This window comes from Nanorana parkeri, unplaced genomic scaffold (assembly GCF_000935625.1).
Source record: "Nanorana parkeri isolate BGI_ZX_2015 unplaced genomic scaffold, ASM93562v1 scaffold2092, whole genome shotgun sequence".
Classification (NCBI taxonomy): Eukaryota; Metazoa; Chordata; class Amphibia; order Anura; family Dicroglossidae; genus Nanorana; species Nanorana parkeri.
The window spans coordinates 68,557-69,555 of NW_017308360.1; the positions used below are offsets into that span (position 1 = coordinate 68,557).

Here is a 999-nt window from a genome sequence, read left to right on the forward strand (position 1 = left end):
GTCCGGCATGATCAGGTCGGTCAAAACAGATCAATGATCCGTCTGTTTTACCGGCCCTATCCGGGGCTAACCGGGTGTAAACGGACGCTCCTCTATGTACACCCGGCTGCCCATAGACTTGCATAGAGCGTCCGATCGGGTCCAGCCGAAAAACTGACACGGGGACCCAATAGGACCGCACGTGTGAAAGGGGCTTTAGCTGCCGTGGATCTCTGGTGCCAAAATGGCCGAAGTTGAATGTTCATTCCAAAGATGAATTCCTGTCCTGGTCCCCCCCCCCCCCATTTCTTGTATGGGTGTCACAAGGACAGGAAACGCTGTGGTCATGTGATCCTGCGCTGTGCCGGAGAGTAGTCTGCTCTCCAGGAGGTTCAGTGACATCACCGGCTGGACGCTGCTATACACGGCCTGATGAGTGGTGTAGTACTCGCAGTGACCGGCTCGTCCCCACGTTGATAGCTGATTGGCTGGGGGGGAGGGGTTACATATTTTATACATCTTCTTGTTTCTTAGAAATAAAGTTCTGTTCTCTCTCATCTCCCGCAGATGTCTTCCAAAGACGAGTCCAATCGGAAAGGGAAGCAAAAGTCCAATCCGTCAGATGAGCGGCAGGGGGACGCGGTGCAGAAAGTGCGCAACGCCACCGGTTGTGCGGTAAGAGGGAGCGTAACGGTTCGCGTGGGAGAGTTAGACTCGTTCAGCTGAGCGTGTAATCTGAGCTTTCAGGATCGGGTCTGTGTTTAGAAAGGGGGTTGAAGTGAGAAGCGAGTTCACTGCTCGCCATTTAAAGTGTCATTCCTCGTGGAGAGAATATATCTGCTGTCGCTGCACAGCGCATTCACTTCCTGGTCTGCTGTCCCCTTTCTACAAACACCACCATTCCAGTCTCTGTGTCCTCAATATCCCAGAGAGTGACCACAATGCCTTGCAGCATCTCTGAACCCCCAGCGTAGCCACCCTAGTGCCGACACTCCGTTGCATGCAGCTCTTGAGCCCTGC

General features: G+C 53.9%; 1 protein-coding gene across 1 annotated transcript in view; it reads left to right on the plus strand.

Annotated features, from left to right (window-relative positions):
- Window positions 1–999, plus strand: part of OTUD3 (OTU deubiquitinase 3) — a 6,778-nt gene that overhangs the window by 2,797 nt on the left and 2,982 nt on the right. Inside the window, exon 5 of the mRNA XM_018572646.1 lies at window positions 547–654. Coding sequence (XP_018428148.1) covers window positions 547–654 — 108 coding nt within the window. The remainder of the gene's footprint in view (window positions 1–546; window positions 655–999) is intronic.